This window comes from Vespa crabro, chromosome 2 (genome assembly GCF_910589235.1).
Source record: "Vespa crabro chromosome 2, iyVesCrab1.2, whole genome shotgun sequence".
Taxonomy (NCBI): domain Eukaryota; kingdom Metazoa; phylum Arthropoda; class Insecta; order Hymenoptera; family Vespidae; genus Vespa; species Vespa crabro.
The window spans coordinates 4,999,938-5,023,191 of NC_060956.1; the positions used below are offsets into that span (position 1 = coordinate 4,999,938).

At 30.4% G+C, this 23,254-nt stretch overlaps 3 protein-coding genes across 9 annotated transcripts; 2 read left to right on the top strand and 1 right to left on the bottom strand.

Moving 5' to 3' along the window:
• The first annotated feature begins 751 nt into the window (after nucleotides 1–751).
• On the top strand, nucleotides 752–7,248 carry LOC124433036 (gamma-aminobutyric acid receptor alpha-like). 6 transcript variants are annotated; one of them, XM_046982535.1, is made up of 11 exons: nucleotides 754–1,175; nucleotides 2,666–2,892; nucleotides 4,129–4,196; nucleotides 4,272–4,492; nucleotides 4,595–4,677; nucleotides 5,147–5,346; nucleotides 5,448–5,535; nucleotides 5,612–5,772; nucleotides 5,874–6,041; nucleotides 6,723–6,858; nucleotides 6,947–7,117. In XM_046982535.1, exons 1-11 carry the CDS (start codon nucleotides 1,147–1,149, stop codon nucleotides 6,970–6,972), a joined length of 1,407 nt encoding a protein of 468 aa, XP_046838491.1. In that variant the 5' UTR covers nucleotides 754–1,146; the 3' UTR covers nucleotides 6,973–7,117. The 6 variants fall into 6 exon arrangements, with proteins under 6 accessions (XP_046838493.1, XP_046838491.1, XP_046838488.1 ...); XM_046982532.1 differs by having other exon boundaries at nucleotides 755–1,175; nucleotides 6,723–6,874; nucleotides 6,947–7,248; XM_046982533.1 differs by lacking the exon at nucleotides 754–1,175 and adding an exon at nucleotides 3,257–4,015 and having other exon boundaries at nucleotides 2,757–2,892; nucleotides 6,723–6,874; nucleotides 6,947–7,248.
• Nucleotides 7,249–7,709: 461 nt separating this feature from the next.
• On the top strand, nucleotides 7,710–15,784 carry LOC124432936 (adenylate cyclase type 9). Of its 2 annotated transcripts, XM_046982293.1 has the most exons (8): nucleotides 7,710–8,226; nucleotides 8,401–8,702; nucleotides 8,781–10,240; nucleotides 10,343–10,597; nucleotides 10,704–11,146; nucleotides 11,210–11,365; nucleotides 11,451–11,650; nucleotides 11,729–15,784. In XM_046982293.1, exons 2-8 carry the CDS (start codon nucleotides 8,419–8,421, stop codon nucleotides 13,461–13,463), a joined length of 4,533 nt encoding a protein of 1,510 aa, XP_046838249.1. In that variant the 5' UTR covers nucleotides 7,710–8,226; nucleotides 8,401–8,418; the 3' UTR covers nucleotides 13,464–15,784. The 2 variants fall into 2 exon arrangements, with proteins under 2 accessions (XP_046838249.1, XP_046838250.1); XM_046982294.1 differs by lacking the exon at nucleotides 7,710–8,226 and having other exon boundaries at nucleotides 8,573–8,702; nucleotides 8,770–10,240.
• LOC124432937 (exportin-5) lies at nucleotides 15,370–23,018 on the bottom strand. The gene is made up of 8 exons (XM_046982295.1): nucleotides 22,784–23,018; nucleotides 21,459–22,147; nucleotides 19,673–21,385; nucleotides 19,324–19,578; nucleotides 19,117–19,240; nucleotides 18,714–19,050; nucleotides 18,250–18,619; nucleotides 15,370–18,165 (listed from the first exon to the last, which is right to left on the bottom strand). Exons 2-8 carry the CDS (start codon nucleotides 22,143–22,145, stop codon nucleotides 18,004–18,006), a joined length of 3,648 nt encoding a protein of 1,215 aa, XP_046838251.1. The 5' UTR covers nucleotides 22,146–22,147; nucleotides 22,784–23,018; the 3' UTR covers nucleotides 15,370–18,003.
• Between the last annotated feature and the right edge of the window lie 236 nt (nucleotides 23,019–23,254).

A 23,254-nucleotide genomic window follows, 5' to 3' on the forward strand; every position in this document is an offset into this window, starting at 1 on the left:
TTTTCCTTCTTAGTTAAATAAATACAATCTCATTTCTCTTGAAAACGATCCTACCGTGGAACGAATTCAAGTGGTAGATGGAAAACGATGTCAAATACTACACATTTGTATTCCCTTTGAGCCAGCAAGAAAAAACTCGAAGAGAGAATTTTTTTATTTTTCTTTTTATAAAGAAGTTCAGTGAAAAAATACTTTTCATCTTTGATAGAATTGGACGATTCTATTTTCTGCTTCGTATTTTTTTAACGACGTAACAAAATAAATGTTTACTAGATTATTTAATTAACATTAGAATTATCGACAATATTATTCCGGTATATTAACATATACATACATATATCATATTATATATATGTATCACAGAAAGAGAAGGAGAAAAGGAATTTATAAAACTGATCTCACATGCATCTGTAATAAAAAAAAGTTATAATATTTTAAAAAAACATGAAGTTTAACTAAGGAAATTAAGATAAATTTAGTTTTAAGTAAAAAAGCGATCGAATCTAATACGATTCTAGATATCCTTCGTTAACATAGTTTAGATAATTGATCTAAGATCGATAATGACGAAGGATAATTTTTTTTTATCATAAAAATACGTGAAGTAGCTTCCAGATTCAGATTTTTCTTTCTTTTTTTTATAAATCGAAGTTCATATATTACGCCGTTCTTTTCTGTTTTTTTTTTACGTTTGAATTCGTAAAGATTCGCAAAGAAGTTGAAAATGGTGTGAGAGAGTAAGAGATCGAGAGGGTCGTTTAAACGCGGGAATCGCCGGCGTGCTTTTGGAGCTTGCGCGTCGGGTACCGCGCTCTGCGAATCGTTCTTAAGAGCTTTAGCGGTGGGAAATCTACGCGACTCTCGCAATGGTCTGTCGTTCGTCGGTGTTTCGAGGCGATCATTAAAATCGGCAGTGACTACATTTTCAAAGCTTTCCTTTGGAAAAATTAAAGAGAGAGGACAAGTCACTCTCTCTCTCTCTCTCTCTCTCTCTCTCTCTCTACCTCTCTCTCTCTTTTTCTTCCTTCCTCTACCTCTCTTTTTTTCTCTCTTTCTCTCACTTTCCCTCTCTCAAGTTTCAACGAAGTTTCTTCATAGGAAGGGTAAAACGAAAAAGGAAAAGAAGCGGAGTGATAATCATTAATCATGAAATTGAACGTAGCGGAGTTATCGATGTGAGTAAAAGCGCGGTAAATTATTTTTTTTTATTCCTTTCTTATTTTTGCAGTTTGTTTATAATTTTTTTTGTTTCATTTTCATCGTTATTTATTATATTTAATCCTCTTTCTCTATTGTGCGTTAGTTAATATATAATAATTTTTTAATCTCAACACTATATCTTTTTTATTTAATCAAAATATATAATTGCACCGCAATTTATTTCAATTATCCTATATTATTACGTATAAAGATCGTTAGAATTATTGTATTAAAGATAATATATATATATATATATATATGTATATATATATATATATATGTGTGAATATTTAGATCCAAAGTGTTTAGGTTACATGAACGTTTATTAGGCATCATCGAAATAGATTCCAATCGAAACGGGTATATATTTAAAAAGGGATCGTATATTACGACGCTTCATTAGCGTACTATCATGGTTTATTCGGCTATGCAAACTTTCATTCGTACAATATTGAAATACAGGCAAACATAAACACACACACACACACGTACACATATATATATATAGATAGATAAGTTTATACATAGATATACAGAGATATATGCAGATAGAATGTATATAGAGACGTAGAGAAAGAGGGGGAGAATGGGCTAACGAGAATCTGAAATTAAGGTCTGCTATTGAAAAAAGCAAGCTCAAACGAGCAGTCGCACGATCTCCAGAAGCAAATAATTATTATACTTATACGATATGATACACCCCATGTATATATATATATATATATATATATATATATATATATATACATATACATATACGTGTATGTGTGTGTATTTTCGTGTATTTGTTCGTTTCGAAATGAAACCTTTGGCGAACTAGAAATCGAAGTCGAATGTCAAGGAATTCATCGAAATTCATTCGACGAAATGAAATACGCGCGAAAAGTATTTGAAACATGTTGGTCATGGCTCGATTAGATATCGATTTCTCAATAGAAATGCAATGTTAAGCCAACACCAGGTTTACGTAGGAATTCTGTGGTGTTGGTTCATGTAATCACATAAACTCTAATATCAGGAACAAAATGTGCATACGATCACGAGAATGTGATGTAATGAGCCGTAGTATTCACTTGAAAGAGTGACGCTAACACTTGCCAATGTAAAGGTGCTGAATTGGCGGACGACGAGGGTACTCTTCTTGCTCTTGCTCTTCCTATTCCTCTCATCTTTGTCCAAGCCTTACCGCATATCTACGGGACTCACAGATACTAGGCCTTTTTCAACTTTAAAAAGGCCACGTTTAGACACGAGGAAACTCGTTACTCTTGCTTTCTAACATTGTTTTCTTTTTTTTTCTTTTTTCTTTTTCTCCTTTTACATTTGACATTTTAATCAAATCGTCAAGAATTTTCTATTTTATTATATAGATAATTTTTAATTTACATGAATTTTCTATCATTTCGTGTAACAAAGAAAAAAAATAATAAACGTTTAATACATCTTATTACCTTACCATTAATAGGTTGACCCTTCTTCTACCATTCACCACCTGCAAAAGTACCAATTATGACATTGAAATTATACCTTCGTTGAGATTCAACTCGTCTGAGAAAATTTCCTCCTCGTCGTTAACGATCAGTAGATTTTCTAGAGGTACAGTCACAGATATCGTCTCGAAAAATATAACCATGGTTTTGGAGAATCTACTTATGAATTATGAAAACAATCAACTACCAACACATGGAAAAGGTATTGTTTTATTCGATATATCTTTTTATCAATAAAACGTAGAATAGTGTCGTTAGATCTTTAATTAATTCAGAATATCAAGGGAGTCATTTATGGAATTATTATTGCAAAAAGTGTTTGCTTATTACAATATTATAGAGATGGAATAGATTAAATAGATAAAAATGAAATTGTTATGTTCTATTCGAAACTTAGAATTATTATATAAATATATATATGTATCTTTATCGTCTTAATTGCTTATTTATAAGAAAAAAAAATATATATATATATACATACATATATAGTAAAATATTGGATTACGATAGGGATTATGGTATTCGTGTGTAAAACCTTACAGACCGTTGAATTTTTGTGTCGAAAGATGAACTGGATGGCTCTCTGCAAACACTGCAAAAATTTCGTGGCCGCGTTCCTACGATCCGTTAAACTCTTAAAAATGTGAAGAGAAATGTGAAGCGACACGATATAAAGCGAAATTAGTTACGTCTCGTTACGTTATCTTGTACCTCCTGTAGAAATATGAGTTAACTTATGAAGGTAAAGAGAGAGGAGGAGGAGAAGGAGGGAGGAGGGAGGAGAAAATGAAAAAAAGGAAAGTAATTATATGGAAGCAAATTTGTTAATTGGAGTGAAAGAATCGCATTTTCCTAATTCATCTTGATTCGTTTGGAAAATCTGACACATCCTTTTTTTAGCCGACCACTTCCGATAATCTTTCAGAAATTCTTTCATTTCACTGGAACGATTCAGAGTCGTCAGAAAGAATTCGAGTTTGTCCTACCAGCTTCTTGTTTTATTACCGATTTCTCTCCCACCTCTCCATTACTATTCTGATAGTTTTTTCTTTGTGTCCAGAGAGACTTATCATCACGAATGGAATGGTTCAATATCGATATTACATGCATACCTCAAATTGGAGTAGAGCCAGATGTGAGAGAAGGATTAAAAAAAAGAGAAAAAAAAAATAAAAGAAACTATTGCTCGTTTTTTAAATCGTATCTACCTCTGAAATACAGCAGGATCGTCTCACTTTTGGCCGCCTTCGTCGATTTCACATTTCCCTCTTTCTGTTTTTTCCACTTTTTTCCTTCCGTTATCGGACTTTCTCTATGTACCCAAGGTTTGTCAACAAACGACAGAGAACACGATCTTCTCGCCAAAATCATATTTCATAGAGAATTCATTTGTCATTTCGTTATATTCTAGAAAATAATATTGCATAAAAATTCGTAGGTACACCAACGGTGGTAAAAACCAATATCCTAATAAGAAGTATGGGTCCTGTTTCCGAATTGGATATGGTAAAAATAATTATTTAATGATTTTATAAAGATCCATAGTGATATAATGAATCGATAAATTATTTTTCACTTTAGGATTACTCAATGGATTGTTACTTTCGACAATCTTGGCGTGATTCTCGTCTTAGTTTCTTAGGACCTATCAAATCCCTCAGCCTTAGTATCAAGATGCTCGAGAGAATTTGGCGTCCAGACACGTACTTCTACAATGGGAAACACAGTTACGTGCATACCATCACTGTGCCCAATAAGTTGCTGAGAATTTCTCAGGACGGTGATATACTCTATTCCATGAGGTCTATATAACATTAACTTCTACATATCTTTTATTCTTTTTTTTTTTTTTTTATTTGTTTTTTCTAATTCATTTTCTTTAACAATTATACATTTTGTTTTAGACTTACCATTAAAGCAAAGTGTCCTATGGAGTTACAGAACTTTCCCATGGATCGACAATCGTGCCCATTAATTTTAGGAAGCTGTACGTACACCTTCGCCGATTTATTTTATAATATGTTTTTATACGCGAGAAAGTTTTAGAATTATCACCTTCCATCCTAGCAAGATTCAAATACTTTCTTTGATTATTAATTTATTCATAATTTTTTAAAAATATCTCTCACATATACACTCGCAAAGATAACTTATTCGTCACGTGCTAGAGACATCCAAAGTTATATATGTCTGGCGATCGAGTTACGTGTTGCGATAAATATTATATATATTATATATAAATCTCATATCTTTTTCCTGGTTTTTCGTATTCTCGTATTCTCGATCAAAAAATATTTTACATAGATCGATTATGTTACTGCAGTTATAGACAGCAATATGGTACTATTCGAAAATAAAAGATATTACAATTTTTCTTCGTTTGAAAAAACATAAAAATATTTTCTCCTCTAGACGTAGATATATGTAACGCAAATTAAAATTGTTTATCGTTTTAGATGCATACACCTCCCAACAATTAGTTTATGAATGGCAAGAAGGATCGTCCGTAAACTTTGTTCCTGGAATGGCACTATCGCAATTTGATTTAATGGGTTCTCCCTATAGAAACCTTACGTTTGTACGTCGTGAAGGCGAGTTCTCTGTTCTTCAAGTATCTTTTAATTTACAACGAAATACCGGTTATTTTTTAATACAAGTAAGAATTAAACTCGAATTTTATTTCGATCATACGTGTTTTCCTTCCAATTAAAGAATTATTTTTTTTTTTTTTCTTTTCATTTATATTCAATATTCAAGGTCTACGTTCCATGTGTACTTATAGTCGTCTTAAGTTGGGTATCGTTTTGGATTCATCGTGAAGCTACCAGCGATCGAGTAGGTTTAGGTAAAATTATTTTATCTATAAGCCTGAAATGCGAGCTTCTGTATCGGTATTTAAATTAAAAAATCCATTTTATAAGGTATCACAACGGTACTAACACTTTCTACGATAAGCCTTGATTCAAGAACTGATTTACCAAAAGTGAGATACGCTACAGCCCTCGATTGGTTTCTTCTCATGAGTTTCGGTTATTGCATTGCTACACTTTTAGAATTTGCTGGGGTACATTATTTTACGAAGGTATGAGATCATAAAGTATTGACACTTTATTTTCTCTCTCTCTCTCTTTTTCTCTCTCTTTTTCTCTCTCTTTCTTAGTAATAATTATAGCCTTTTCATAGGTGGGAAGTGGAGAACTTCCATTGGACGATGAAGAATGGGAAAATATTTCGGACAAGGAGTACGAAGATCCATTTTGTACGATCACTACTTGCGGTCCTCAAACTATTCATCCAGATAGTATCATCGACGAAACTTCCAGAAGTTCCACCGTCTGCAGCGTTTATAATGTAAAAATATTTTGAAAAAATATAACATACAGGGTGAGTTCTTTAAATTAATATCTCGAAAATAGCGCATTTTTAAGAGAAAAGTTTAAAATAAAAGTTGTATGGTTTGAAGGAGGAGGGGAGGACATGATAGTATTATTTCTTTTTGATTCGTTTAGACATTTTCATAATTATTTCAAAATCAACTTTATTTTGTTTTCAATAGAAATTTATAATTCTTCAAACGAGATCTTATTTTACACAAAAAATAAACAAATAATTTTTATCGAGAACATTTCTTATCCAAGCTTTACTTTTTACAATATTTAACATTATTTCGACAAAAAAAAATTAGGACAAATAGAAATATAAAAGAAAAGAGAAAAATATTGTTAATAAATATTCAATATGATCGTCCTGATTTTCGTAAACACGATAGTATCGAATAGGATAGAATAGAATCGAATAAAATTAAAATAATTTTAAAAACATTTTAATTCTTAAATTATATTACCCCTGGCCCCAAAACCAAACAATTTCTGTTTCAATTTTTTTTTTCAAAGATGTGTTGTTTTCGAAATATTTAGATGTCTCAATTTAAAAAACTCATCCTGTATATATATGTATATATATAATTACTTCCATAATAAATACTATTATTTATCTAAGAATATAATAAAATAACGTGTCACAAATTTGTAGGATTCGGTTATGTACAACCGACGATCTTGTCAGCCCGTAACAATGACTGTTACGTCAAGGCCGTCCACAATGGAAAGACAGACACAAACCGAACATCGATTACCTAAATGGAAACAATTTTTATACTGTTTGGCAGGTGATGATGAGTTTAGGTAATTAGTACATATTCAGCATATTTATTATTGGATTATAATGATACTAAATTATTTTGTTGAGAATTATAGAAGGCAACGACAACGTGAAGCAATAAGGAATTGTCGAAAATTCGGAGAACGTGTAGCGAGACATATCAATAGTGTATCGACTATAGATAGAGTAGCACGAATAGTTTTTCCAGCATCTTTTGGATTACTTAATATATGTTACTGGGTCGTTTATGTCACTTATCAGGAAGAATTTAAATGGCAAGATCCACCGATTGGTTCGATTTCTAAATAAAAACTTCCTTATCAAATTAAATATTGTCAAATAAATGAAATCTAAATTTCATGAATTTTTTCTTTTTATAAATTTACAAAAATATATTCTATAAAGTAGATTTAGAAAACATGTAATATATATGTATGTTTCATTATTATACATAATTATCGGCTAAGCAATGTCTCTCTTTCACATTTATTATCTGAAATTATTTATTTATACTACGAAAATAAGATACATGTAAGAAAAAAATATAAAATATTAAAAAACAAATCAAATGTAAAGTAAATTCAAACGGAAGATAATAGTACAAATTTGACCAATTAGAAGAACGCACGTGACCGTGATTGCGGGACTCGAGTAAATGCTGATTAAATTTTATTCAAATGATCAAAGTTACGCATTTATGTAATAATTTCCCAAAATATATTGCAATTTTAATATACTTTCAATATTAAAATAATTATAATTTCATTTTACAAGTAATACGCATTTTTAATATCACGTGCAGATAAGTAACATATTCAGTAGTCATACGAAAGTACAAAAGTACGAATTACCGCCAAAAATGGTAGAAGAGATTATTTTCATCGTTTTTTCCATAAATCAACGTTTTAATAATGTACAAAAACTGCTCAATCATTCAACATCTTTCCTTATCTTTTACTAACGAATAGAAATTAACAGCTGCTTACTATTATCTTTTTGCATGTGCATCTATTATAATTTTTGTGATCAGCTGCTCGATAATATGTGGCAACAGTGGTTGGGCGATGTCGTTGGTATTGTTCAGTATTGTTGACTTCAAGATGGCTGCGGATTACTGTGGGAGATATTCTAAGAAATCGTAATTCTCCCTAAGAGAACTTCCAATTTTGTATATATTTAAAAAGTCGTGTGTTAAACGACCTTACGAACTTCGGTGCTAACTACACCGAGTTTCTTTGTGTCGTTCGATTTAATACCGTACAAAACAGAATATGAAAATCATGCCATCTGACACTAGCTGACTTATGGAAGAACCTCCAATGTCAGCAAGGAGGATGATTTTTAATGTTTTATGGCGGTATCGCCTTTAACCGAGGTGATTATATTGAATTTTTATATGATATTAACCATACACGTTATTTTAAACTGTTATGGAATAAGATGATACAAAGATTTGGAAATGTTGCTTTTGGAATGGAATTTCTGTATCTAATGTTAAATTGTTTTAAAAAAATATCTGTGTATATATACATATATACGTTTTTCACAGTAATACTCAAATGTCAATATGGACTCTTCGATGAACCGAAAACGGAGTTCATCTGTAAGCTTCACAAGAGGAAAAGAGAATAGCGACGATGATGTTGGAGACGAAATACACATATCTTTGGCACCATACATACAAACTTACTTGGCACATAGTGGACAAGGACTTGGATGTTGTGGGATTAGTTTACCAGTGCCATTTGAACGTGCTGCGTCGCGTTCTTGGTGGAATCCAAAATTTGATTCTGAAATTCTAGAAGAACAATATAAAAGAAGTGCCTTTCTACAGATTAGACTAAGATTCCGGTATGTATTTATATAAAGTTATATTTATTTATTTTTCTTTTTTATTTTAATAATATATAAATTCAAGTTTTCTTTCAGATATGCTCTTATATATATCCTGTTGGTATCTGTATCTTGGCTGGTATATTTTGTAATCACTGGAATTGAGAATAATACTTCTACATGGTTAGCTATCGCAACCATTTTCAGTATTGTTGGAATGATGGTATCCGCTGTATTATATTTAACTTACACAGATTACTACAAGTCCTATGTATTACCAACTTCTGTAGGAGTTGCATCTGTGTTGTGTTTTCTTTCTTTACTCTTTCTTGCGGTAGTACCTCCTTATGTAGATGGCTTAACATTAGTAGGACATTTTGCACTATGTTCAGAAATTTTGTTACTGATTTATACGGTACTACCAATGCCTCTTTATGCTTGCACAGGAATATCTTCTATTTACTCGATTATATTCGAGTTTCTAACTGCCTACCTCTATGGCTCAAAAAGTAGAAGACAAAGGATATTCAGCAATTACAAGTTTTTCAATAATTCTTCAAGAACAAATATGTCTGAAGATTATAACAAAACATCTATTCCTATCTATTCTTCACATCAAAATTCTCATTTTTTTAATGGTTTCCAAAGTATATCTAATGTTAGCAATGCTTTGACAGCTGGCACACAGATGATATCAAATTTATATACTTTAAATCCAATATCTAATTTTAGTTCAAAGTTGTTGGACGACGAAAGTATTGTAGGAAAAATGTCTGGGAATCTTACAAATGCAAATATGTTAACGAAACTAAATTCTAGTATTCCATTTATAATAACAAATGTTGGTTCTACTGTAAATTCAACGTTCAACAATATAAATATTAGTAATCTGAATAAAATGAATGCATCTTCTACAGAGGCTGAAATAGCCCTTGATGTTGTTGAATCAATTACCAATTGGACTAATACATCAAGTGCATATTTGCAAGATGATATTGATTTTACAACGAATCTCAGTATAAGAATTTTGATGCAAATATGTATTCATTTAATCGGTGTACATATCTTAATAATGACGTTTGTCCGAATGCGTGGTACTTTTATGAAAGTGGGGCAATCATTACTAGTACGTCGTCAATTAGAAATGGAAAGACAGCTTAAAGAAAAAATGATACATTCTGTAATGCCACCAAAAGTAGCAGATTGGTTAATGGAAGAAAGTGGTAGAGAGAGAGAACGTGAAGATTCTCTAAAAAAAGGATCTATACCATCAAATCAAACAGATATTCGATCTTTATTTCGACCATTCAATATGCACTCTATGGAAAATGTCAGTATATTATTTGCTGATATTGTTGGTTTTACAAAGATGAGTTCAAATAAAACTGCAGAAGAATTAGTTGGGATTCTTAATGATCTATTTGAACGATTTGATGATTTATGCGAACATCATGGATGTGAAAAAATTTCTACATTGGGAGATTGTTATTATTGTGTTAGTGGTTGTCCTGAACCAAGACCTGATCATGCAAAATGTTGCATTGAAATGGGATTAGGTTAGTATAACATTAAAAAATGTTGATCTTTAGAAACTTTTCTTTTATACATATTTACACATACTTTAATTGTTATCTATCAAAATTATATGATTATTTCAGCGATGATAGAAGCTATAAAACAATTTGATATAGAAAGAAGAGAGGGAGTAAATATGAGAGTAGGTGTTCACACAGGAACTGTTTTGTGTGGAATTGTTGGCACTAAAAGATTTAAATTTGATGTTTGGTCAAATGATGTGACATTGGCAAATAAATTAGAAAGTACAGGTAAACCAGGCAGGGTACATTTGAGCGAAAAAACTTTAAATTTTTTGAATCATCAATATATCACAGAAGATGGAGAGGTAGTCAATGGTATGTGTATACAATAATATTAACATAACTAGTTAATAAATATTTTATAATATATATATATATATATATATATATATATATATATATATATTATCTATAATTTTAGGTATTAAAACTTACTTTATCAAAAGTCGAAAATCAGATATTATGAATCAATTCGTAACAAATATCATGTTACCTAAGGATTTTTCTCCATTAATGCAAACTCGTCATCGTCTTGCCTCTTGCAATAATCAAAATAAACCCAAACAACATTATCTCCATATGGTGACTAATGCAAGTAACTATAGAATAAAAGCTAATTCCTTGCCCAGTATTTTGGATTCTGAAAATAGTAATGACATAATTGATGAGAAAGAAGGTCTAAATAAAAGTCCTATGTCAACTGCAAGTTATGAAAAAAAAAGAACACGAAATAAACCATGGCGGTATTTACAACGACAAAGGACGAGTGAAGAAATGACGCCTTTAGATATGGAAGAAGGAAAAAGTATGATTATAAAACAACCAAAAAATGAACAATACGAAGATCGCAATGGATTCAAACGAGTCAGTAACTTTATATTTTATTGCTTATCATTGAATGTATTAATTACTTACATTATTTTGTAGATTCCTTTCAATAATGGTGTTGAAATGGATCCAAATCCTGTGCCTTCTAGTCCTTTATTGTCTGGTCAAGAAACAATAAGTCACGCTTCGTCGATATGTAGTAGAAAAGATTCTGGTATTAAGAGTAATAGCAGACGTAGTAGTATTCAACAGCAGGTAAACTTTTTATCAGGAAATGAAAATATTCTAGGCATATTAATTTTACTTTATCTAGTAATGTTGTAATAATAATTCGTTGTAGTTATTCCTAATGAATGGTATGACTCAAGGGGATTTATTAGGTCATAGAGTTAGTGGTTATTATACTTCTAGTTCAACTTTGAATTCTACTCATGAACTTTCGTCATCTGTACCACCTTATCCATTTCCTCCAGCAGTAACTGATACATTTGGTGCATGTTTTCATAAGTTAAGAAAACAATCTGATTTACAATTAATAAGGTAATATTTATTAATATTAGAAACACATTTTCATATTTCATTGACTTTTAACGTTTCATAAATTCTTGTTTTATAAAGATGCGTTCAAGACAACGTGAGTTCTCAACGATCATATTTCGTGAAGCCACCGTTATCAAGCGTAACGCTATTTTTTAAGAACAAAGAATTGGAAAAAGAATATCGAGAAAATGCTCATAGAGCGAGTGAAGGTGTAACGGGCAATCCTCCAACACTAGCTACTTCAAGATTTAATACTTATTTTGACATATTAATATCGGCTCTAGTTTTTATAGCTATTACAATCTCTCTCTTCTTGCTTTGCAAACCTTCAATTTTCTATATTGTGTTTTGTATCTTTGCCACAACTATTCAAATCATAGCTGTTTTACTTTGCATTAGACAACTTTTTAGACCAAATACCACTCATGCAACATTCACTCAAAATATTTTCAACTTTTTTTCTAGGTGGTATCCTTGGCATATTTGTGGTGCCATATTAGTTGGCTTACCAATTGTTTCTATTCTTCTAAACTTCACTTGCAATAGCTTACGTAGTTTAAATAATTTTGAGTATTATTACAGCTATTTAATCTTCATAGGGTTGGTCCATTTTTGTAATTTTACTCAATTGAATTGTTGGATGAAAAACTTGCTAGTCACCTTTGCCGGTGTGTTGTTTATTTGTCTTGTTGTCAGTCATATATCGTATAATCAGGATATAACAGTACCAACCGATTATATTAAAAATAATACACAAGAACGATCAGCAATGGGCCCGAACTTAATCAATGCAATCTTGATTGAACAGAATAATCATCCAATAGATGAAAATCTTATTATTCCACTAAAAGTATTTCGTAATTCTGTAGAAGCGTCAACACAATCGTCACTCAAGATAACCGGGCAATCACATAAACCTACGATAGAATCTATTATGATTACAGAAAGAGAAAAAGAATTAAGATACAACGAAAGATTGTACCATTATGAGATTTATCTGGATATGATACTCTTACTCTTGTTAGTTTGGTTTCTAAATCGTGAATTCGAGATTAGCTATCGATTGAGTTTCCATGGAAATTTCGTTGCGGCAAGAGATAAAACGCGTGTACAATCAATGAAAAACCAAGCTGATTTACTTCTACATAATATTATTCCCAAATATGTTGCTGATCAATTGAAAACCACTGCAAAATATTCGCAAAATCATAAATCCGTTGGAATTATTTTTGCCAGTATTGTAAACTTCAACGAATTATACGATGAATCTTATTTAGGTGGTAAAGAGTATCTACGTGTACTTAACGAATTGATTGGCGATTTTGATGAACTTCTGGAGAAACCTGAATTTTCTAATGTTGAAAAAATCAAAACAATTGGCAGTACATTTATGGCAGCTAGCGGTTTAAATCCACAAGTAAGACAACAAAGTGATCATGAATATACTCATCTTTTTCAATTAATAGATTTTGCTATGGCTATGCATAAAGTCATATATAATTTTAATCGAGATTTATTGGAATTTAAATTGATTCTAAGAATTGGATTTAATTATGGCGATGTTACGGCCGGAGTAATAGGTGCCACAAAGTTATATTATGATATTTGGGGAGATGCAGTAAATATTGCTTCAAGAATGGACTCTACTGGAGTCGCAGGTAGAATACAAATGGCCAGTAATTGTATTGGTGTACTCTCAGATAAATATGAGTTTGAGCCTCGCGGTCAAGTATATGTAAAAGGAAAAGACAACATGGATGTATTTCTACTCATAGGAAAAAAAGAGAATATTACAAATTTTAATGGTACTTGAATTATACAGAGTGCCAATTAATACATCAATGATCTGACTATGTTATATGGCATGCTGGAATTCAAGGCTGTGTAGTTTAATATCATTGATTGAGTTATATTAAATTTGAAAATATGCGTGTGTGACTTAAAATAAGAGAGATGTGATGATTAATTGAAAAGAGCCTAGGGACGAATGTTTTTTGATAGATGCTGTATTCTATTAAAAACTAATCGCCTTAATAATTGACTGCTCAAATTCTGCTAATTAAAGATATTTATTAACGAGATATTAACTGTATTTTTGTAAATATTGAAACTAACAAATTATGTATATCATGAAGAGTGATCTTAAACCTGCCTTTGTCAAGTACAAAGCGGATCAAGGGTGGAAATCCTTGGGTGTCGCGTAATTTCAATACAAGGAAAATGTAAAATATTTGTGAAAAAAACAGACTTATTATATTACATACATATAGTTGCAGTTCAGGCAGTTCCTACAAATATATTTGGGCTTCGTACCACAAATATCATTGTAATATATAATACGAAGAATTCATTATAAAAATAGTATATCCTAAGCATTTAGGTTTGATATTTAATTGAATAGTCTTGAAAGATCTTAGTGTAATATAAGATAAATCCAAATAATTTCTAGTATTTTACGAATCATAATGTAAAACGAAGTTTAAAAATGCTTATGCAAAGTTTACATATGTCCCTGCAAAAAAGTTATAAAAGAAAAATATATACCTTGTATTCTTGCCTTCCTTTTTGGAATTTGTAACAATTTGAACAATTCGTATGAATTAAATTCTGCTCTGCTTTTTAAAATAATAACTTAGTCAATGTAGGGACAAGCTGTCTTAACAAATTTGTTCGTTTCTCTATGATTATATATAAACGATAACTTTTTACCAAAGATCAAGGAACGATTTAAAGAAAATCATAGGTTTTATTACCCACATGTAGGATTTAGAATATAATCCGCTATTACAGATTTATCAAGTCTAGCTTTGACTATGACAATATGCGTTTACTTTTTTAAAATGTATTACGTAACATTCCAATTATTTTTGCGATCGAATATTACAGAAGATCCATTAAATCAATATAATTTGTCTGTTTTACAAATTATTCAGAATGGTTTTACAGAAAGAGAGAGCATAGCAAGGACAATTAGTCAATTACTATCTTTTTTATAAATTTGCTATATCACATCTCACGAAGAATACATTGATATTTTTCATTTTTGCAATAAGTAATATAATTTTCTGGAAATCCTTCCTTGTGTGGAATATATACTATATAATATTTTTATTATTTTAGATTAAAAAAAAAAAAAAAAAAGAATACGCAAACAACGATAAAGACTAATACAAATATAGTCGAGGCATAAGCTTCACATATGGATCTTTAGTAAAATATAAAAGTGTTAAGTTTTGCAATGTCTATTTTCATACAGCTAGAAAAATGATTGTTATATAATTTTCCATTTTATTTATTCCTATTTACAAAGATAATGTAATGCAATATTATTCAATTCGAAATTGTATTTTTTTATGAGTTCATTTGCCAATATATTATAGAACTTTTTCGAGTCAAATTTTTAATCCAAAGTTGCAATTTAAGCAAAAGTATTTTTTGAAATTACAATATGCTGTGTAGAATAAAATCAGGAACTTTTGCTGGTAGGTACATGTGATGTATCGCTTGTGTTCAAATGCGAAGGCTTATTATAAGCAGTTGTTTTATACATACAAGAAGTTTAACACGTATACGCGTTGTGAAATATAAATGTGTCTACATTTATATTTATACAATTGAAATTTGTTATGGATTATCAACGAATTTTAATGTCAATGCTTAGATATTAATAAATGTATTTTAAGGCTATTTTAACAAGAAATAACGTGGTAATATATGTATTGTTATTGTCGATGTAATTTCTTTATTACAGTACAATATATACAAGATGAGCATAATTTTAAACTGATGTAAAAAAATGCACGAAAGAGTCAGCTTAACAAAAACTTAACAATATTCCATTAATTTCATTCTGCAAATAACTGAATTGATTATTAATATATTAATGGCATTATATAATCCAAATATTGTGATGATTTGTGTGTGATGAATGTTTTTACTAACATAAAATCATTCACAGATTACTCCGACTCTTTACTTGACGAGGAATGCAATACATATATGTATATGGTATATTACCAATTACGAATACAAATACATCATACTAAATGATGTTGAACAAGAAATGTTACATAAATGTACAGAAAGTTACTGTATGTGCAAAAAAAAAGTAATAAAGAATATGTTGTAAGGTAACACAACACTGTTATGATTCTGAAGACAATTAATTATAATTTACTTCGTTTAGATCAAAGCACAATTTGCATTAAAAATGAATAGATGCACATTATACTGATCATTGAGAAATATTTTCGTACAAATTAGCATTAATAGAAAATAAAAAACAAAGTAAATTATATATGTTTATACTTTGTTGCGATATTAATCCTTACTATCTCGTGAAGCTTGTCAATACATAACGAGTTGTATTATATTATGCACATAATCGCTGCTTATAAGATGAAAATTTCAAGTATATTTAATATGACAGACAATTTATAGATTTGATAAATATTTCCAATGTTTTTATACACAGTTAATGTTTTTTAACAAATTATAAAGAATGCTCTTTATACAAACAGTAATTGCATCATTTGTATATATGTATATATAAATTGTAATTTCTGATTACATATAAAGTACAAAAAGTACTAAATCTTCTATTTTTTCATACATCTTATAAATATTACACATCAGTTTTGCAAAAATCCGTTTTTTGTTTTAATTTGTCTGTAAAGCAGACACACACACACATTTAGGTACTTTTGAAGTCATTTTTGCAGGAACATCTTCGAGAAAAACAGTTAAATGAATATGTGCGAAAAATAAAGGTGATGAGAGAAGATAGATTCATATGCAATATTTTTTGTTATAAAATTTATGTGATCGCAAATTATAATATCATTTAGAAATATTGTACGTTATATTCTATTAGTATACATGTAATAAATGAAGAAGTATGTAAATATATTGCACAACTTTACATGCTTCTTCTAAATTTAGTAAGACTAATGTACAAGTTTTCTGTTAAAATATTTTCTTAACACAAGCAATTAAATTTGTATGCTATGTTGTCGGAGCTCAAAATTAAAAAGAAGAATGAAAAATATGAGAATTTGCTATATTATATAATTTTTGTATTATAATCTCTAGTCTGTCATCTATTATCAATATAAAACTCGCAATATAGTGAAATTATTTAGACATATAATATATATTTGTAATATATATATATATATATCTATATTACGAAAATAAAAAACATTATTATATAACGTATGAATTCTCACAAAATTGCAGTAAAAAAATGATAAGAGTAACATTATAAAATTATGATTCAATAGAATTTTCTGTTCTTGCCTGTTGTATAAGAAAACAATGGTAAACATTTATCCATCAAAAAAATAATGGAAAATATAATATATTAATATAATAATACGCACATTATGTTTACAAAATATAAAAATTCCTTAAGACTCCTCATTTAGGCACATGAAAATTTATATATACGACAAAAAAAATGATAAGATTTGCAAAATACCCCTTTCCTTTGTGCAATATCTTCATATTTATAAAATATATATAGAACTTATTATTTTAATTGATAGCCAAATCTTATAGAACTTTCATAATAGACATTCATTCTCATTAAAACATTACTTGCTATTAATTTTTCATAAAAATGCATGCTATAAGTGAACACATTAAATTGAAATAACGTGATAAATCACAAAAAAACATACTTCTCTATGTATTATATTTCTTCACTTGATATTTTTCATTTCCTCTTGCACATAATATTAATATATACCAATAATGTATTAACTAATATGAGTATAAAAGTGCAATAATATGAATTATATATTTCAATATGGAGATGTCTTAAAATAAATAAGACAACAACAAAACGAAATCAGGATATTAGAGTACAAAGTACTCAGCTGTGCTACAATTTAAGTACAATGTAAATAAGTACACACATATGTGAGTACGTATGGTAAAATAAAACATTATCATATACTTATGTTTATTATGTACACTTGAATTTAAGCACAGCCTTAATATAAAAATTGTGATACATTTTATAGAATTAATAATTACGCCTAGGAAGTCGACATACTGCATCTCCATCTGTTTGAAATTTTTAAATTCAACTTTCATGATGAATATGCAATGTATTATAAACAACTTTTTACAAATATTCGCCTACTGAAATTTAATGTCTGTTTTGACAAATGGTCTGTCAGCTTAGTCTTGTAAATATATTTCTAACAGGATTGCATTTCTGTTTGATAACGAGCATCCTCTTTATGTTTCTTTTATGGCCCTTTCCTGCAGAAGCCCTTTTTTTACGATAACTTATAATTATTTATTGAATTAGACCAACTATGTAAGGCATAATCAATGTGACTCTGCTACGTAGGCCCTGCAAACAGAGCTGTGATACCGGTATCAGCTGCACTTTTGGATATTTCATCTACTCTCACTGCTTGGGGTTTTCCAGAAATTTCTATTCTTGGTAAATTATCGATTTTTACTTCTTTACGAAATAATTGTCCGACACTTCTGCCAATAAGCTGTGTAAGAAAATGTAATTATAAATGTAGAATATTTCATTTCCAGATCACGAAATAATTCACTTGTAAATTACAGAATTTTACCTGATTTGTAATCTTCTTAAAAAGATCTTTTTTTCCTTTTTCAACTTTATTACCCTTTGTACTAACTATTGCCATTTTTTCATCAAATCGTTGTAAATCTGCAGGATTAACTCCAGGTATTTGTTGCATTACCTCAATAATATTGGGAAATTTCGGTCTTAAACATTCATAAACTTGTGCACCTAAAGTTATCAAAGAGCCCTGATTTGCTTCATGTTGACCATGAAGCTGTAATCCTTGAAGAACTGCAACCATAATATGAGCAGCCATAGCAGGAGTCAGACTGCCATCAGCAGCAAGTGCTCGAACGATAGGACTTGTTAACATAGTAGCTTTAAGACTGGCATTAGAATCGTTCCATGACAAAGCCCTACATTAAACAAATAAAAACAATTGTAAAAATAATTGTAAATGGTTTATAAAAAATTATTAGAAAAAAATATGAAATAAAGTAATAAAATTACCCTAAAACACATAAAACGACACTATGACACGTGGATGGATGTCTCAAGACAAAAGCGCCAAGTTCGCTGACAACTTCTGCGACTATACTATTACCACGCGAAACTGGTGGATCCACCGCCATACCCCCGCTATCTTGATCCATAATATCTGGAGGTGCAGCATCACTAGCTGCTCCGCCGACTAAGGCTACTTTCAAAACATCTATAAAATCTCTTGTCAAATTTCTATTCAACATGTCATCTATAACTTCTTGCGTATCAGTGTTCTCTTCGTCTAAATTTCCAGATTCATATAAATGTGCGATGTATTGCCATTTGGCACTCAATCTTTGGCACACTAAAAGTAAAATAATTTCTATTATGTTAATACTATTGGAATAATGTTATTTAAATGTTTCCTTACTGTGCGTAGATACATGAGCTAATACAGGTACAAGTACAGTCTCATAGAAAGCTGGAGGACACGAATATATGAATGGTTTCAAAAACACGCGAATTATTGGTCGTAATCGGTAATCTGGAATCAGCTAACGAAAAATAATTATGAACAACATATTTTTTAAATTGTGTAAGACAATAAAATTCCCATGCTATTATTTAACTAACTTACTTCCATATTAGAAAAAACCGAATTTACTAATGCTGGTGCAAGACCTGATAACTGGTAAAAATCTCTGCCAATTGTATGGCAACCACTTCCCAACATATGATAACAATGGTCATGAATTGTACTGAGAAATGATTGCATTCGAATTAAGGCTGTACTAGAAGATTGATCTGGTTCTGAAGTGCTATCATTTGTAATATTTAATCCTAGAAGATTTGCTTTTTCTGATTCTACAAGTCCATGTGCATTTTTATAACCCTATTAAAGATAAATATAAAAAGTTAATTAAAACATTAAAATTTCATAATAAATATTGATAAATTATATTTTTAACAAAAACATAATTAGTTACCTCAGACAAAGCTGATATGGCATTTGGTGTGAACAAAGCATTCATTGTTCTAAGCAAAGCAAAGAGAGTGGGTAAGACAGGAATGACATGTGGTGTAGCAGGATTTCTATAAACTGGATTTCCACTTTCACTGAGAGCAGCAACAAAACCACCTCTTGCAGCACGATCTGGATCCTCAGGAATAGAACATCTTTTAACTACACTTAACACAGTACAAATGCAAATCATGAGATCAATTCGATTTTGTCCTGCTGGATCATCCATTACATTTTCCACTGGAGACCTATCTAATCCTATAAGTCTTATTAATTCAAGAGGTCCTTTAAATGATTCCGATCCAAATCTTATAAATCTTGTAACACCTTCTCCAATAACTTCTGCGACAAATCTAGTTTGCCTTTCATAATCACAAAAATGATTTGAAATTAAAAGTAAAGCTTCATAAAGCATGATGCTTTCCATCCTGGATAGAGGACTTGGTTCTCTAATCAGACCACGAACCATAGTGTGTATTTGTTCAAAAACTGGTAGAAGAAGTAATGGATACTTCAAACTAATTTTTACCATGAGGCTAGCTGCATGACGTCTGACATTTTTGGCTGCTCTAGATCGCGTGACTTTTGTTTCACCTGGAGCTTCAAATACCAAAGCTGCAAATATTTTTTCTAGAACTCTTGGCAAGATGGCCACTCCTGGCATAGCCATAGAACCAGTGGACATTGACAAAAATACAAATAATGCGCTAATGCATGATAATAAAGCTGAAAGCAACCAAGGATCTTGTGGAGAATAACTAAGGCACAATTCTAACAGTTGTAATCCATTCTGTACACTGGGTCTTTCATTGATTAACAAAATTCTAGATACAACAGAGTCCAAGGCTTGGGCAAGAGCCTCCCATTCTAGATATTCAGGATCGTTTTGATCACTTTTATACTGCAAATCTGCCATGCCTTTGGTTATTTTTGCAGTTAGCCATTGCTGTACGTATGTGAAAGTTACGAGTGGTGCTACCATTGTAGCATTTCTAAATCCTTCTAATAAATCAGTTCTAAACCGATGAAGGAAAACATTGAATTCTTCTTCTGAATCATAATCTGAAAGGCAGTAGGTAGATGTTCCATTGGTGTGTCTACCTTGAGGATATATTATTTTTATAAGTTTTGGGGCAGTACTTTCCACATATTTAGGAACATAAGTCAAAAGCAGAGAATCACTTTTGATTTGTTCATGCTTGAATAACATGACCCATATTGCATTTGCTAAATGTGTTAATGTTAGGCTAGAGTACATTGTGAATGTCAAGACAGTATCCAGAAAGAGATTAAAATGTGTAGGTCGAATGCTAGAGGCATCATCTTTGCCCCAAAGTGAACATAATTGAGTTGCCATTCCAGTTAATACTAATGTTAATTTTTTTAGAAATAAATAATGATTATCATGAAAATCACCAACACCAGCGATAGGTGATGGTGCAGTTGCTGCAGCATAGATAAATCTTAATGCCTCTTCTGAGAACAAAATCATAAGTTGTTTCCTGTCTTCAGCTTTGCCTTTTCGATTTACTATTTGTAGAAGACATTCAGCTGCAGAACACTGAAATATAGGATCGCCTAAGAGCAGACATAATATCTGCAATAATCTTCCATCTTCTGCCATTACGTGATTTATAGATACCCATTCAACAAATCCTGTCATTGTATTTAAAACTACCTGTTTCAAATAGATATTCATATGAGATTGATAGAAAACAAGTTTATAGAAGGCAAAATATATTAATACTTACTTGAACAACTTTGCTGTGTGCTGCAGCTTCTGTTGTATGTCCAATGGCACTTTTCTTTTGAAATTCAGAGAAATGCTGTTCCATTAATCTCAAGAAGAAACTAAAGATTTCTGCCATATTTGTATTTAATGCTTGATAAATATCTTTTCTTCTTTGATTAGATTCCAAAGTTTGTAACAGTGCTACATCTTCTACTAATCTAAGGAATACTAATAAAACTAATTCTGTTTGGCTTTCTCCTCTAGTGCAAGCTTGACTAAGCTCTGATAGTAGTGTTGGCCATTGTTGTGGCCATTCACGTTTTATCATTTCAACTACAACTCTAGATAAAGCATCTTTTATATGAGCTTCTTCTTGCAATAAAGGTTCTGTACCTTCTTGTAATAATTTCATTGCATTTTCTTTAATAAAGATTTTTTCTGATTGCGAAATCTGTGTCCATCGATATTTTATACAATGTTCCATTAATTGTAAACCAAAATGACGTACAACAGGACTTCTGTTTGGTGATTTTTGGGCCAAATATAAACCACATTGTGCACAAAGTGGAGAAGACTCTTTGAATCGTTCACAAGCATTATAAACTTCTATCCGTTGCTGTTGTGGTATGTTTGGTGACATCATCACCTCAACCACCCGAGCAAGCTCTGCTGATATTTGGGCTACATCTCCTGTGCCACACTCCATTCCTATATGCAGTACAAATAATATTGATATTGATAATGTAATATTCACGAACATTATTTTGTTTTTTATTCTTGGTAAAAAACTATTCTATATATAATAAAAGTAATAATTACAACTTAAAATATCATAAAAACATATTAGTTAATCAAATATTATTACTAGTGTTCAAGAAAATAATTACTGTCAGTGTATTAGACAAATTAAATGTGTCTCTTTAAGACAGTCGTATAACAATAACTATGATGTAGCAATAATAACTTTTGATATTAATTATTTTACTTTTATTAAATTAATGTAAATGTTAATCAATCTGTATATAAACAAATGTAATTAATACATCGATTTTATGATATAACATTGTGCAAAATTACCCTTCAAAATTTGGATAATGGAACAACATGAAATTCATATAAACGTTCATTCTCATTGAAGAAAATGCAATATTATTTCTTGTTACATATTGAAGTTATATAAAAAGTATAATACATAAAAGGAGTATGATTTCATTCAATTATTGTTATTTTTCGATATAAACTAAAAATTCCATTTTGACGAAATATTAAAATTGTATAAAAAAGCAAACCAGCTTTTACGAAACGTGTCCTCGCGGACCATGCGTTGACAGTAAATTTACTTACCTAGTAATGTGAGTGTGGATCAAACGGAACGAAAAAATACGTCCGGTAGGATAAGTGTCCGCGCAGAATGTTAATTCATATCTGTTTGTCGTTTAATTACCAGAAAATTTTATAATCTATGATTAGCGATCGTCTACTCAACGTAATAATCAACCTTTCATTTGCTTCGTTCGTTTCTGAGATGCGGCACGTTGGATGTGATCGCACACGAGCGGCACAGTACTGCCATCTTTAAAGTTTTAAATCCGATGTAACCTTACCCTATGCAAAATAATGTATTGTCAGATACAAATAGGTTTCAATCGATAATTGATTAAAAATATCGCAAACACCTATACATATAAGAAATTTTTTATTTCACATATAAAATATATAAATTATATACATAGAAAATGTAAAATATCATTTTTATTCTTAACAATTATTTATATGCATATAAGATCTACGATCCAGTCAAAAGAATTAGATTTA

Bases quoted from the DNA above. Each gene is read 5' to 3' on its own strand.
- LOC124433036 (XM_046982532.1), top strand. From the start codon at position 1,147: ATGAAATTGAACGTAGCGGAGTTATCGAT. The intron at 1,176-2,665 runs GTGAGTAAAAGC...TACCATTAATAG, and splicing joins AACGTAGCGGAGTTATCGAT to GTTGACCCTTCTTCTACCAT. The intron at 4,493-4,594 runs GTCTATATAACA...ATTTTGTTTTAG, and splicing joins GATATACTCTATTCCATGAG to ACTTACCATTAAAGCAAAGT.
- LOC124432936 (XM_046982293.1), top strand. From the start codon at position 8,419: ATGGACTCTTCGATGAACCGAAAACGGAGTTCATCTGTAAGCTTCACA. The intron at 10,241-10,342 runs GTTAGTATAACA...TGATTATTTCAG, and splicing joins TTGCATTGAAATGGGATTAG to CGATGATAGAAGCTATAAAA. The intron at 11,651-11,728 runs GTAATATTTATT...TGTTTTATAAAG, and splicing joins TCTGATTTACAATTAATAAG to ATGCGTTCAAGACAACGTGA.
- LOC124432937 (XM_046982295.1), bottom strand. From the start codon at position 22,145: ATGGAGTGTGGCACAGGAGATGTAGCCCAAATATCAGCAGAGCTTGCT. The intron at 21,386-21,458 runs GTAAGTATTAAT...TATTTGAAACAG, and splicing joins CACACAGCAAAGTTGTTCAA to GTAGTTTTAAATACAATGAC. The intron at 19,241-19,323 runs GTAAGTTAGTTA...ATTTTTCGTTAG, and splicing joins CGGTTTTTTCTAATATGGAA to CTGATTCCAGATTACCGATT.